This window comes from Hyaena hyaena, unplaced genomic scaffold (assembly GCF_003009895.1).
Source record: "Hyaena hyaena isolate Hyena2069 unplaced genomic scaffold, ASM300989v1 scaffold_197, whole genome shotgun sequence".
Classification (NCBI taxonomy): domain Eukaryota; kingdom Metazoa; phylum Chordata; class Mammalia; order Carnivora; family Hyaenidae; genus Hyaena; species Hyaena hyaena.
This window is the reverse complement of record NW_024080830.1, coordinates 283,391-297,579: the sequence shown is the minus strand read 5'-3', so window position 1 is coordinate 297,579 and position 14,189 is coordinate 283,391. Positions and strand designations below refer to the sequence as shown.

The window sequence follows — 14,189 nt, the reverse complement described above, 5'->3', positions numbered from 1 at the left end:
TACAGTATGTAGAAGAAATGTTGATAAATGTGGCTTCAGTAAAATTAAATACTTGAGCACATCAAATGACACTTAATAGAAAGTTGGAAAGACAGACCACACACCGAGGGAACGTATTTGCAAATCATAACCTGATACAGTCCCTCCAAACGGATGTAAAGCCAACTCTTAAACCTCAAGAAGACATGCAACATGATTTAAAAACAGGCAACAGAATAGATACTGTTGAATTGAATAGCTATTTCACCAAACATACAAAAATGATGCTAAGCACATGAAAAGATGCTTAACATTCATTAGGAAAATGCAAATTAAAACCCCTGAACTGACCCCTCACAGCCACTGGAGCAGATACAACCACAAACCCCAGAAAATAAAAAGGTACGCGAGCTTACAGTTTCCGCTTTCAGAACCACACTGCAGAGCAACAGTCCCCAGCGGTGTTCACAAACTGGAATTCTCCTGTGTTGTTGATGGGAATGGAAAATGGTGAAATTTTTCAGTTTGGCGTGCTCTTAAAAATTAAACATAAATTCACCACAGGACCCAGCAATTCCACTCCTAGGCATCTACCAAAGAGAAGGAAAAACACACAGACTTGATGTCTGTAGCAGCCTTCATAGAAAAGAGAAAGAAGAAGTGGCGCACACGCCCCAGCTGGTGGGTGGACAGTGTTTGTCGTATCCTGCGATACGTATCCACACTCCGAAGCCAGACTCAAAATACCACACGATTGTATCGTATGACACCATTTATGTGAAATGTCTGGAAAAGACAAGTCTGTGGAGACAGAAAGTGGGACAGTGGTCAGCTGGGACTGGGGTCAAAGAGCAGTGGAGCCAGGTGGACTCAAGCCACATGTGTGTGTGATGGAAGCGTTCTCGAACTGCGTTGTGATGACGATTATACAACTCTGCAAGTTTAGTAAAGTCCTTGCAATTTTCTGCTTCAAGTGGGTGGATTTGTGGTACGTGCTCTATACCTAAGTGAAACTGTTTAAAAAAGAAGACATCCCGTCATCAGGGTAACTGAAGAGCACAAAACAGTAGCTCACAGGGTGCTGTGTGTCATCACACCTCGCGTCTGCCTTGCTCTGAGTGCCTGAGCTCTGATAGCTGACTGAGCCCCCCGCCTACTTTTTTTTAAACTAACTTTTTTTAATCCCCATGTGTCTTTTTAATTATCTTGTTCTATTTGAAGTTCAGATCTAAACTAGAATAGTTCAGGTTCCAGAAATTCTCAAAAGATAAACGTCTTCAGTATAAGCAAGTAGGTCTGCTCCGGAAGTGTTTGTAGCCAGTGCCAAGACGTCAGTGCTAGCTAGTAAGTGAAACTTGGTCAGCATTTGCTGGACTGAGCAAAGAAAGGGCGAATAGAAAATTCATGAATAGGGTTTCCTGTTTGTCCTCTAGTATCAAGATTTGGTCAATTTTTTCTTGATGTTGACTTCCATCCTACTTGTGGAAATGAGGAGAAAGGTGAACTGTACCTAATTTTCACAAATGTGCTTGACATTCTCTAGCCTTGAATTCTGCACAGGGAACCCCAGCCCTTTCACGTGTGAACGGTTCAGAGGAAGCAGATCACTATCCTGATGTATATTCTCGAGAAAGGTAGTCGTGGGTGCTTTGTATTTAGCTTTCTGCATTTTGAATCTCCCTACGATAGTATTTGTAAAATAAAACCTTGGGAACAATATGGAAATGATAAATTGTCATCGTTAAGACGAATATCATCATAAGGTTTTACCTGCTTTGTGATTTCCTAAGACGTGTGGCTCACATGTCACTGACCATGTTTAGAACCCAGCACTGAAAACATGAAAGTCCTTGCTGAGAAACAGCAACCATGTAAATTTGAGCTGCAGTAAAAATCATGCAGGGAAATCTGCTTGGGTTGTATTATTAAGCCTGATTCATGAACAGGTTGAATAACGTTTGCTGTTAACAGAAAACTGTGCCCCATCACTTCTCAAAGAAGTGATATGCTTGCTTCCTAGCGGATAATTAGGATTTATGAAGTTCATAACATGCAGGCTCACTAGATCTTGGGCTGTTGGCTGGTATATGATCCTATATTTGATCCCAGTTTTGCCCCTGAGATTGTTCTTTTAATGTTCATTTCCTGGAGGTACATTTTCCGTTATTTTTATTTCTTCCTGCTTCATGCTGCCTGGAGGTTTTTGACAGGAATTAACACATTAGCTCCCAAGAAAGGCTGTAATTCAGAGAATGGCAGGTGCGTGTGAATGGATTCTGGAGCGCTGTTGTACAAGGGACAGAAAGCAAGACTGTGCCCACAGCTGCAGAACAAAACATCACTTTCCATTAAGTCGGGCCAGTTGGGAATACCCTCCTCCTATGTGCCCACATTTTCAGGGGCTTCCTGCCTTTAGGAAAGGATCTTGGCAGCAGAGAGGAGAGCGTTGTGTCTCCTAGCTTCTGGGAAAACATCTCTAAGAATGGGCGGTGGTATCAGTGGCCTTTAGATGTATTAGTACAGCTGGGGGGGGGGGGGGCATTTGGTGGGTGTCACACCCCAAGTGTGTAATTCTTGGAAGGTTACTTTGGAAATAACATGCTAGGCCCCAAAAGTGAGAACACAAATAAGACATGCCAACTTCCTAAACCAGAGAGAAGCTCTCATTTTAAAGAACCTCGGTCCTGGTTATTAAACTCCTGGAAAAGCTTGTTTTCACAGACTGCAGACTCTAGGCCGCACTTGTTCAGAAATGTGTGATGGGATAGCAGACAACTTGTACGCAGCTGCAGGAACAGGCTGCCAGGACTTTGTAACACTAATAGACTGGTTGTCATGTTATGTGATCTCCTGAGTAATATATTAAATGATCTTTAATGACCTAAGTTAATTTCTCAAGGACAAAACTTACAGAAATCCTGATGGAATTTGGAATCAATCGCCAGAACTGGGTCTTCAGTGATTTTGATACATTGACTAGAAAAGTAACTTACTGCACCTTAACTAGGGATCCACTCCGTGTGCCCCTCTGGGTCACCACGCACCCAGCAAAACGTCCCTGTCAGCAGGATTTCAAAGGAAGTTTGAAAAGTTGTGGGTATGATACTCTTCTCCTCACTACTAAGAACAATAGTGTGTCCTCAGAGCTCTTTAAATTTCGTCTAAAATCAGCTCGGAACTGGTTCTGATTCTAGTCCGAGTTTTGATTAACCCTTTAAATACAGGGTGTCTATTCATTCTCAGACTTACTCAGGAGGATTGAGAAAGATCTGAACATTCTCATTAATAAACTTACCTCTTAAAAATTAGCTTCCACTTGGGGCGCCTGGGTAGCTCAGTCGGTTGAGCGACCAACTCTTGTATTGTCTTGAGTCATGATTCCAGGGTCGTGGGCTGAAGCCTGGAGTCAGGCTGTGTGCTTGCGACTCTCTCTGCCCTCTCCCCCAAGTGCTCTTTGTCTGTCTGTCTCTCTCTCAAAAAAAAAAAAAAATAGCTCCTACTTGATTATCAAACCTCCTTCCTCAGATAATACTTAAGCTGTCTCCCCACACGCTGGTTGTTGATTGATGTTGTGATAAGTAGTTCTCCATTATTAGAAGGACCTGAAGTACTCCCAACTTCTGGCAGTTTGTCATCTTGATAAGAAACATATGATTGGATGTTTCCAGGTTAGGAGTTGTGTGTGTGTGCGTATGTGTTACACTCTATAGAAATGAATGAGCGTCCTAGAAAATCATCAAGGGCCAGTCCCACTTACGTGCGCAGCCCGTGCCGGGACTTTGGTGTGTGAGTTTGCTTCTCCACACAGATGTCGCTGTGTTCAGAAGTGGTTACATATCCTGTCCTCCTGTAAGGAGGGGCTCTAGACCCACATCTTAGATGTAAGCTTTGTGGGTTCTACCTTGAGAGCCCATCTGTCAGCAAACCCGTTTCATTGGTCTAAAAAGACTGTAGTCTTCATAAAATGTTCCAAATTGGCAATGTATGACCTCTGAAAGCCGTCAGGGGTTGGCATTAGCAGCAGAAAGGTGCGTGTGGGGGTCACACCTGTGAAGGTGGAGAGGTCACAGGTCAAGGTGGGGGGTCCTGCCGTCCCGAGCGCTGGCAGCTGCCGGGCAGCCCCTCGGCCGTCACATGACGTCACAGCAGGTCCATCTGAGGGGTACGTAGCAGTGGGTAAGGCACTTCCTGAAGCAGAAACAGGGTCGGTAAGTAGTACTGATTCTAATGCATCCAAAGAGCATATCTTATATCTTGCTTGTGATTTTCACTTGCTCTGCTGGCACCCCAGCCGTGGGAGGGGGTCCATAGCTCCTGATGTGGGGTTTCCTCCACGCACTTACTCTCTCGAGTCAGGATTTGTTCCTCCCTGGAAGAAGTACTCTCATTTAATAGGAAAGATTGGTTTTCGTGGGACTTTGTTACTCACCAAAGTAAGAGTGGCAGTTGACTGAGCTTGGAGATGCTGGAGTGTGGTTACTACAGCGCGTGTGCACACAGTGAGGGGCGTACAGTTGTTGAAGTGTGGTAGTGCTTTCTTTGACTTTTTCTGCTACTTATTCCTAGAGGATCAGGTTAAGTAACATTGTCAGCTTATATGTTAATGTTGAGTAATAAAAGAGAAAGCCATGTAGCATTACAGTGTCCTCTGTCTCAGCAGCGCGTGTGTACATATGAATTACTGCTGGATGACTCTCACACTTCTTGAATTTTGGTTTCAACATGGAGGGGTTTAAGATTTCTCAGTCAGGAAGCCAATTGAAAACTAAATGGACGAGGCTCCTGGAGGCTCAGTCAGTGGAGTGTGTGACTCTTGATCTCAGGGTCATGAGTTCAAGCCCCACACTGGGCCTAGAGATGGCTTAGAAAGAATGGACAAAGGACTTGATTAGACACTCTGCCGAAGAAAGCATACAGTTTTATAAATCCAACGCGGTGTTTCTTACGTTTTGCTAATGTAGCAGCTTGGAGAGACATAGAACAGCCTCTCAGCTTTTACATTTTCAGATGAGCGCTCAACCATGATTCCTATAGTTTTTTTGTGCTTTCACAAGTTTTCATGAACATGCTTTCATTTTTATTTGCAAACCTGGAGGGCTGCGGGTGTGTCTGAGGCCCCTCCTCACTCGGCCCCTCCGTCTCTCTCTGCAGCGTGTACTCTGGGCACCAGTCCATTCTCATCCCGCCTTCTGAGCTGGAAACCAACCCTGCCTTGTGGCTTCTTGCCGTGAGTCAGTACAAAGTCCGGGACACGTTCTGCTCCTATTCAGTGATGGAACTTTGTACCAAGGGGCTGGGCTCGCAGACAGAATCGCTCAAGGTAAGCAGCCTGTCGGCCAGCGTCCGTGCTGTGGGGGCAGCCGCCAGGGAAGCTCGCTGCCTGAGGGCTCGGGAGGGGTTTGCCGGTGCTAAGATAAGCGTTCACAGAAACCGAGGTATAGTCCGCCGTCACCGGAAGCTTACAAAACTGATTTCGTGTGGAAACCATACTTTATAAGATGAATAATTCCCCACTGCCACACAGAGTTCTAGGTCAGGGTGTGCGCCACTGATGTCCGCGATTCCGTTAGGTCCGCCCACAGAGCCCTAAACTGCTTTTTATTCTGGTGGTGAATTCACTTGTTCAGTGGAGTTAATTTTACTGTGATGCTAGTGTTCAAGTGGTAAATTTGAATTTAGCTGTTCATTTTTGTTTTCCTTGAAGCCCCTGATTTATAGATGTGCATCCTAATCCAAATGTTAGCATTTCCCTCCACTTAAACCAGTAACATTTTGATAGACATATTTTCATGAAGTAGTCATTATCCAAGTAAGGAGGAGAGAATAATCATACACCTGTTTTGATTTATATTCCGATATTATCCATTGTTTATATCTTTGTGTATATATGGATTATATGTACGTGTGTGTATGTGTGCATACATAAATTGTACACATACAAATAGTTAAGCAATGCATTTATATCCTGAGTTTTGTTTTCCTATTTAGACCTAATGATTAAGCTTGAACAAGAAAAAAAAATGTAAGATAACATTGATGTTAAGTTATGTAAATAAATGTATAATTTCTTGAAATTATAAATATAGGAAAAGAAATTCATAAGATGTAATTATCGCTTACATCCACCTATATTATTTTATCAAATGATGGAGTACCTTTCACGAATAGTGACATAATTGAGTGCTTTCTAAGCACTTTACATATCGATTCATCTAACCCTTTACCAGGGGTGTCTGAGAGAGAAACTACTATTGTCTCCGTCTTAACTATGAGGACACTTACGTTACAGAGAAATTAAGCACCCTTTCCAGGTTCTTACACTTAGATGTGTTGGAGCCCTGTTTTGAATCTCCGGCTCCACCCAGGTCCACCGACCCAAGACCCAGGCTGCACTGCGCCCCGAACACACACGTGTGTGAACGGACTATGGGTTCATCCAGTTGTAATGTTTTCTGTGCGATTTGTGTCAGTGAGGTCACATGTGTGTGCGAGCTCCGGTGCCGGAGTGACCCGAGCGTGTCTTCTGCACTGTTCTCTAGTCACTGCACGCAAGCCACGGTGCAGGGAGGGGGCCGAGAAGGCTGCGTGGTCCTGCCTGTGCCGGACGCCCTCCCGCCCCTCGTGCTCTGCTGGAGACGTCACTCGCCACCCGCCTCCTGTCTACGTGCAGCTCCTTCCTCCCCGGGGCCCCCAGCCCAGCTGGGAAGCACCCTCTGCACAGAGTCCGGTGCTCCCCTCTTGGGGGGCCCTCCTCTGAGTCCGTTGACTGAATTCAGCACAGAACTGAGGTGTGATCAGTCAGTGTAACCTTTTAAGTCTCAGGGGACTTAGAAGGAATGAGTCTTTTCCATTCTTATATTAAAAACCGCATGTCTCCCTTCCGTGCAGTGCGTGCTCTTGTGTATCCGCGTTCGTAGGCGCGCATCCAGATGCTTCCTTGTGTCCGCACGCCCTGTCCCTTAGTTACTTTATCCAGGACCTTGCTTCTCCTCGCCGTGGCCCCTGCTGCTGCCTCTTGCTGGTACATTAGATCTGTTTGTAATGGTGTCTTTGATGGTCGGATACCTGTGTGATTGCTTTTTCCACACAGACTTCCAAGAACAGCTTAATTAATGATGTGGACACCGAGCTCTGGGAATGAGTATCTGTGTGGAGCTGACGTGGCTTCCACCCCCCTGGTTAAGGGGGTCACGCCCTTGAGCCCCGGAAGGCTGACCTCTCACCGCTGTCCTTGTTTCTAGGCACGAGGACTGGACTTGTCCCGCGTGCGGACGTGTGTGGTCGTGGCAGAAGAGCGGCCGCGGATAGCGCTCACCCAGTCTTTCTCAAAGCTCTTTAAAGACCTGGGTCTCCACCCGCGGGCCGTGAGCACCTCCTTTGGCTGCAGAGTGAACCTGGCCATCTGCTTGCAGGTGGGTTCATGGCTCCCTAAGGGCCCCAGTCAGAGTAACTTGTAAATGACAGGCACACAGCATAGTGGGCGTGGAGAAGACACATTTTAATCACATGCATGTGATGGATGCACACTTGTTTGGTTTCTTTTCTTTTTCTTATTTTCCACTCTGCATTTGTCAGTAAACTCATAACTAGCATATATAGAACTCACTCTGTCCTGAAACAGTTTAATTTCTGTAACATGAGTAGCAGTTGGCCCAGACCCCTGATGTCAGGCTTTGTAAAGATGCCGTAGTAGACACATGTTTCACTGTGGCGAGAAATCCTGTCTCTCAAAGCCCTTGGTCCCCTGTACAGACAATACCTTCTGTAGGAAGAATGCCGAGTTCTTTAGCAAACATGAGGTATGCTGCCATGAGAGCAGTCTGGAAACGATCATTGTGATGATTTGCTGCATTTCTATGGCTTAGGTGTGAGGCAGCCCTCGTAAGATATTCTCACACTAACTGTGGCCAAAAGCCCACTTGTGACCATCTTCACTATTCCCTTCTTTTCTTTTCATTTTTGAACCCTAACACTAGCACCCCGTCCGTGGAGTTTCTGTGCCGGGTCAGGGAAGCCGCGTAGCACTGTCCCGGGGCGCAGCTGCGGACTTTGTTCCTAGAACATAGTGAGAGGACAGGATCTCCAGTCACGGCGGGTGTGGAGCAGGGCACACGTCTCCCGCTCTCCCATCCCGCCCCCCCACTGTCCCGCATTTCTGGCTCTGCGACCTCGGAAAGCTCCAGGGGGAGTGGGGGGGCGTGTCCTCACCGGCACTCTGGGTGCTGGGACCTGCCCTGGACGTTGGCCAAGGGGGGGCCTCTTACCATATGACCAGGTCTGATGTGATTGCTTCAGAAACATTAGCTGCAGAAGAGTTTTTTCATTTTTAATTTTCTACTACATCTGGAGGGGCTTTGCTGCCAGCGGCATGGTGCTGTTCTAGAATCTTGGCAGCATCTTTAAACATTTTTGTACGTTTTATGTTTTTTTCCCACTTGTTTGCTTTATTCTCAACTCATTTTCAGCCATTTTTCCTTTTTCTGAATGGTTAGCATTAGCGGAAGGGTCTGTCAGTAGAGACCAAGTGCGTCCTGAAAAGCAGGGCAGGCTCGCAGTCCCTTGCCCAAGTGCTTGGGGCCCGGTTATGTTTTAGGCTGAAGGGGGTTTCTGGCTTTGCAGAGGCAGCGCCCCGTCGTCACACACAGCAGTGGCCCCGCAGCTCGAGGGCCCGTGTGGCAAGCAGCCTTGTGTCACCCGAGTCAGACTGTACCCTCATCGGGCGTTTCCCTGTAGTCAGTGAGGGACAGTGAGTGAGTAAAACACTCCCGTAAAAGTGAGCAGGATAGGAGGGGAGGAGGCACTGGGCACGGGGGCCAGAGAAGGCTGCCCAGCGGTCGGCATCTCGGCGGAGTTGGCCCGGGAAGGGGAGGCAGCAGCCTGCAGCAGTGCTGCTCGGGGGCGTTAGTTTTCCGTGAATCGTAGCCCACGACCCAGCAGGCGCGGTGCGGGCACCGGGCAGAGCAGGCAGGGCACGCAGCCCGCATGGACACCCGCGGCGCCCGCTCCCCGCGGGAGGACCCGACCCGCGGGTGCCTGACCGGATTTCCCACGGGTAAGGACGACACTGAAGTCCGCGTGTGCACACACACAAGGGAGATGACCTGAACGTTCCGGAATTTCTTACAGATTGAGTATTTTTATAAAGGAGCATTTCAGAAAACAAACCAGAAAATACGGATTAGCCAGTAAATAAATAACTAAACCCGTAATTCCATCTACCCAGAAGTAATACCGTTAATCCCTTGATGTAAAACTATCAAAAGCACCAAAAGCTCTAATACTCCCTCAGTTCCAGATAGCGTACCTAAATGTGTGAAGGCGCTGGACATGTTTTCCCTCGAGCACAGCTAGCAGAACTGTAGAACCCGTGAAATCGCGGAGCGGAACTTCCTGTTTTCCGCTGATGGTTGCTTTCTGGCAGTGCTTCCTCAGGAGGGTTGCTGGCCGTCCTCACTGCGGGGCTGTGATTTGGCTCCGTGTCCTCTAGGCCAGCCCTGGTCCCGGTGGGGAGGGGCCTCCAGGTGGCCGGGTGCCTCGTGGGTCCCCACAGACGCTGTGCGGACGGGGCGGGGCCTCCGCCCTGCGAGCACAGGCCGTGTACCGGGGGGACGGTGTCACGGGCCCACCCGCTGCTCTCCAGGGGCTCCCTGGTCTTCCAGGAAGGCTGAGTTACACGGTGGACAGGTTTTTAGGACCGCAGAATAGAATAGGGGATCGTTTTTACTTTGCAAAAATGGTTTCCACGGTCGGCGCTCTGACTCTGCTGTCATCCAGCCCCAGGCATCCCTCGCAGCTCTGTGCAATTTCACACTAAAGGCCGTTCTCCACTGTAGCGCCTTTGATGGTCTGACTCGCTGGTACCGTGACTCGGGCCGTCCGCGGCCTCAGCTGCTTCGGCCGTCTTCACGTGGCAAAAGCCCGCTCTCCTTCCAAGGGCCCCTGAGTCCTCGAGCTGGGAGTTTTTTCCTTGCTCTGACCCCCTGCGGCGCTTCATCCCGCACACCTGACGCCTCCTGCCGCGGCTTTTCCCTGTCTCTCTAAGCAGCTCCTGAGCCTGCAGCCGGTGAGGGACTCGGCCCCGCACAGCCTCTCGTGTGGCCGCACAGCTGATGCTCAGAGCTGAGTCAGCCTTCTCAACCCGAATTGATCCCTTTAGCTGCAGATACCATTCACTTCGGGGAAAGTAGGCACAGTCTCTTCAGAGTCCAGCCTGCCATGTAAAGCAGGTCCGTGAATCTCCTCCACATGAGCCCATGGTACGAATGTCCATCAGTCAAAGCTGTGGCCTCAAGGTAGCTCTCCCTTCCAGCGAGAGTCAAGGGTTCTCTGCTCTTGAGCGTTGTTAGCTCAGGCCGCGGGTCCAGGCCTGCACCTCAGGAGAGCAGGCGTTCACCCTCAGGACACAAGCATTCACTGACCAGAGTTTCGGGCCCTGAGGTCCCAGGTAGCATCTGTTTGGATCTCCCCACACCTCGCTGGGGGTAGGTTCATTGTTTTGTGTTCAGATGGAGGAAACAGGCTCGGACAAGTTAAGTGAACGTCCCCCATCGACCAAGCAGGGAGGGAGAGACAGAGCCTTCACTGCTCACGGGCCACGTGCTCCAGGCAGGGGCGGACAGTGGGCAGCAGAACCTGAATTGTTTCTAATGGTGTCGTCCTCTCTAGCGTTTAAGTCAGACCCACTGTTTTGTGTGACCTAAATCCGGCACCGTGAAAGCCGTGCGTCTGTGGGTAGGAGGCTGCTGAGGGAAGCATCCTGTCTGTTGCTCTGGAGGTGGAGGGTCTGCAGGGAAGGCATCTGGACAGCTCGGAGCAGTGCCGGCTGCGTGCTCGTGCTGCTGCATGAAGCCCTGGTTTAAGGGAGAATCACGAAGATGGACAGATGTATCATTGTCAAATATGCAAATGGACAAGTATAAAAACTTTCAGTGTGAGACCATCATAAAAATAGATACAATTATTTGTGTGGTGCTGTTGACTCAGTTCTTCTATCTCAGAAGCCAAGTGATTTATTTACCCACTTGACGTTCCACGGTGGGAACTGCCCATCCCCCCCCGAGCTCCAGGTCCTAGCTCGGCGGTGGCAGAATGGACTCATTGAATGAAGTGTGGCTGCCTTGGATTTTATGTCAAATACTCGTGTATTGTAGACTCTGCACAAGAAAGAAGTGCAGAAGTATGTGCCATTTTTTATACTTAGAAATGAAATTTCCTAGAATCTTTAGCCATAAAAATGACTTTAAAACAATCTGTATTTGTTAAATCTATGACAAAAATGGACATTAGGTCAAGTTATGACTTCTGAGTTTAACTGACTCTGACATAAATTCCCTTAGTGACACTTAAGAAGTGTCACGTGCCGTTAACATCTGTGGAGAAAGATACCACCGACAGCCACAGTGACTCCTGTCAGAAGTATAAGCTGCAAGGTCCTTGGTTGTAGTCAGTTAGGAGCTTTGGCTCACCCCGTACCAGAAACCGGAGAATTCTCCTCTCCAGCAGAGGAAGGAAGGGAAAATGAGGTTGTCTTTTTTCTAAAATTTTAAAGTGACTGCAAGCAGAAACTTTGATCTTTATTATATTATAGAAAAATAACAATTACGTTATCTGGGAGGAAAGCTCATTATAAATAGCTGTGTGGAGCTAAATCAATAGTAACAGTTCTAGCCAACCTTAAATCTTAAAGCTCACAAATGCAGGAGAAACATATCCACTCTGATAATGAAAAGTGAAGTCATTGTTGGAAAGAAAAAAAAACCAGGAAGCTCAGAGGCCTATATAAATCTTAAGTAATTCTCACAGTAAAATTAATAGTTATGATACCTTCATTAATTTAAGCTCTCAATTCATTGTTCCCCCTTATTCAATTCATTTGTTCCAGTGCTTATAGATGGAACAAAATAAAAATAAATGAGGTGCCATGGGGGGCTGTACACTCCCCAGAATTAGTCATATTCAGCGGAAACTCGCACACGTTTTCCTGCTGATCTGTGTTGTCCCGGATCATGAAAATGAACATTGGAGATCACGGACCTGCATCTCCGTTACCAGTATACCAGTCAGCGTTCTGATTTGTGAGCAGCAGGAATCTTCTTTGGCAATTTAAATGGAAAGGCTTTTACCAAGACCCCACGGGTCATGCTCCGAAGCCTCTCAGGAGCTCCAGGCCCCGGGTCGGGACTGTGCACCCGGGAACAGCTCGTGCCCCAGCGGTGTTCCTGGGAGGACGCTGGTGTTGTAAACTGCACCACCGGCCGGCTGGTCCTGGATGCCAGCCCCACTTCCGGCACACACGCAGGGCCTGGGGCGTGTCACGGACCCTCCACCACCACAAGTGGGAGCGTGGGCTTCGGAGCCATGAGTGGACGCAGTGACCTGGTCACATGCTGGCTTCTGGGCTGTGGGGAGCACGGTGTGGGCTGTTTTTAGTCACTACACAGAACATGGGCTTTGTATCCCACACAGCTCCAAAAGTGGGGGAGGGGTTCCCCAGATACAGGGAAAGGGTTCAGATGCTTGGTGACCAAAGGGGGTGACTCATGGCTATTTCAGCCCATCCCTCTGTCTGCCCAAATAAGCACATACTCTTTGTCCCATTCTTACATGTCACCTGCCCCCTAAACAATTCTCCTAACACGGCTCTTACTCTCAGAACAAATAACACACCCACCGTCTGTCCAAAGGAGAAACGAGCTGAAGCCTCAGCACTGACTGTAGCTGTTTCTAGGTGGTGGCCGTTCCCTCACTGGTACTGAAGCTATGCACGTGGCTGTAAAGTCCACCACCACGGATGGACGGGCTCCGTAAGACTGTGGGCGGAGGGACAGGGAGGCGCATTCACGCATCCCGCTGTAGCGCAGGCTCTGGGCGTGTGCTGGGCGCCAGTGACCTCAGTGAACAGGCAGTTGGTATCTGATCTGCCACTTGCCAGGCGTGTCTTCCCCTCTGGACACTCTGGAGCTTTGGGGATAACGGCAGGGAGAGCTTAGGGTCCCAGAGACCCTGATGGGCTGTCCACCTGCGGCTGAACACCTGTGACCCACCTCACTGTCAGGAGTTGGCTTTGGTTTGGGTCGGTGCGTTATCGGTCACAGGAACTTCCTAGGTTGTAGCCTGTGCCTTGAACCAGGAACACGAGCACCTGAGCTCGTTGGTCCTTCCGCTTGAGCCGCGCTCACAGACGCAGGCGCCCTGCTTCCCAGCCTGCGCGCCTTCACGCTGGGGGACCCGCAGTCGCCTGCCTGACGCCTTCAGAGCACCGTGTCTTGCGGGGCCGAGAGCGGGCGGCCTGGGCCTGCGGCACGTATGGCCGGTCTGCACGGTCCCGCTCGGCCGGCGCCGCTCCCAGCAGAAGCAGGCGGCGTGTGAGCGAACAGTCGTGGCTGTGTTCCTGGGAAATTCTGCAAAAACTCTGCTCTTTTTCTGTGCATGGGTTTATTGACCTCTGTGAAAGTTAGCTAACCGGTCAGTGCTGCCTCAGTCTGGCCCGGCACGTGAGCTGGATTTTCGCCGCCTGTGGTCCTAACAGACCCACTCTCCCCTTGCCAGCCTCTCCCTGCAGCCACTCCTGACACCGATTTCTAATTCAGGCAGATGCTTAATACCAACCACAGAAACCAGCTCTGCTCAATGTTAGCAAAAGGTAGATTTTTTAAAAAGAATCCTGGACTTCCATTTTTTATTTGGCTGTAGAAGTCACCAGAGACTGTTCCAACCCTAACAATTAAAACAGTCTGGTCAGTGTAGAAGTTAAAGTTCTTCTGATCCATCAGACAGCTGAAGACTCAGGAAGTGTGACGTGTCAGTGGACTGAAGTCATCCGTGCAGAGAAGAGGCCCATGTTTTCCTCCCGGAACAGGAGCAGCAGGAGGAATTCGCCAGAGACCAGCCAGAGCATTGACGTGGCACGTAGTGCAGGGAGGAGGGTGAGCATCCCAAGGAGCATGGCCCCGCCACCCGCACCCATGCACCAGCGTCCTGGCCGCTCTCGTCCAGAGCGGATGTGCAGGCAGGAGAGCCGGGAGAACCCTCTCAGTCCCTCAGGCATCTAGTAGGAGCAAAGCAACAGGACTCTGAAGCCGCAGGAGGGGCCCTGGAAGGGAGACCATTTCCTCTGAGGGGCTGTGGGCCTTCAGTGGGTGGAAGGCAAAGGCACTGAGGGCAGAGCGAAGAGCAGGACTTGAGTTCCTTCCTCCGGGCAGCCCCACACT

The 14,189-nt window shown here is 49.3% G+C and overlaps 1 protein-coding gene across 3 annotated transcripts in view; it reads left to right on the top strand.

The window, feature by feature from the left end:
- DIP2C (disco interacting protein 2 homolog C) overlaps positions 1-14,189 on the top strand; it is a 384,520-nt gene that overhangs the window by 328,748 nt on the left and 41,583 nt on the right. For 2 of the 3 annotated variants that reach the window (XM_039241634.1, XM_039241633.1), the window contains 2 exons: positions 5,131-5,299; positions 7,221-7,391. In XM_039241634.1, the coding sequence (XP_039097565.1) occupies positions 5,131-5,299; positions 7,221-7,391 (340 nt within the window). Of the gene's footprint in view, positions 1-5,130; positions 5,300-7,220; positions 7,392-10,644; positions 10,854-14,189 lie in introns of those variants that run through there. The other variant, XM_039241635.1, reaches the window with a different exon arrangement.